The sequence below is a fragment of the Colobus angolensis genome, unplaced genomic scaffold (genome assembly GCF_000951035.1).
Source record: "Colobus angolensis palliatus isolate OR3802 unplaced genomic scaffold, Cang.pa_1.0 Scaffold85, whole genome shotgun sequence".
Classification (NCBI taxonomy): Eukaryota; Metazoa; Chordata; class Mammalia; order Primates; family Cercopithecidae; genus Colobus; species Colobus angolensis.
In genome coordinates, this window is record NW_012122376.1 from 9,688,395 (window position 1) to 9,688,713 (window position 319).

The 319-nt window shown below is 47.0% G+C and overlaps 1 protein-coding gene across 1 annotated transcript in view; it reads right to left on the minus strand.

Annotated features, from left to right (window-relative positions):
• Nucleotides 1-319, minus strand: part of FAM45A (family with sequence similarity 45, member A) — a 24,747-nt gene that overhangs the window by 21,022 nt on the left and 3,406 nt on the right. Inside the window, exon 2 of the mRNA XM_011930310.1 lies at nt 274-319. Within this exon, the coding sequence (XP_011785700.1) occupies nt 274-319 (46 nt within the window). The remainder of the gene's footprint in view (nt 1-273) is intronic.

Consider the following 319-nt stretch of genomic DNA (forward strand, 5'->3'; position numbering starts at 1 on the left):
CAAAAAATTGCATGTGCCAAAGAAATAATAAAGGATCAGTATTCCACTTAGGAATGCACAAAATAAAAACAAGCGGAATAAAATTAGCAGGGCATGGTGGCGCATGCCTGTAATCCCAGCTACTTGGGAGCCTAAGGCAGAAGAATCGAAGGCGGAGGTTGCGGTGAGCTGAGATTATGCCACTGCACTCCATCCTGGGCAACAAGAGTGAAACTCCATCTCAGGAAGAAAAAAAAAAGTGAAACAGTTCCTCCCCGGGATCCTCTTGTCTACCTGTGCACATCTGCAGGGCTTCTAGCTCATCGGCGTTGAGGTGCAC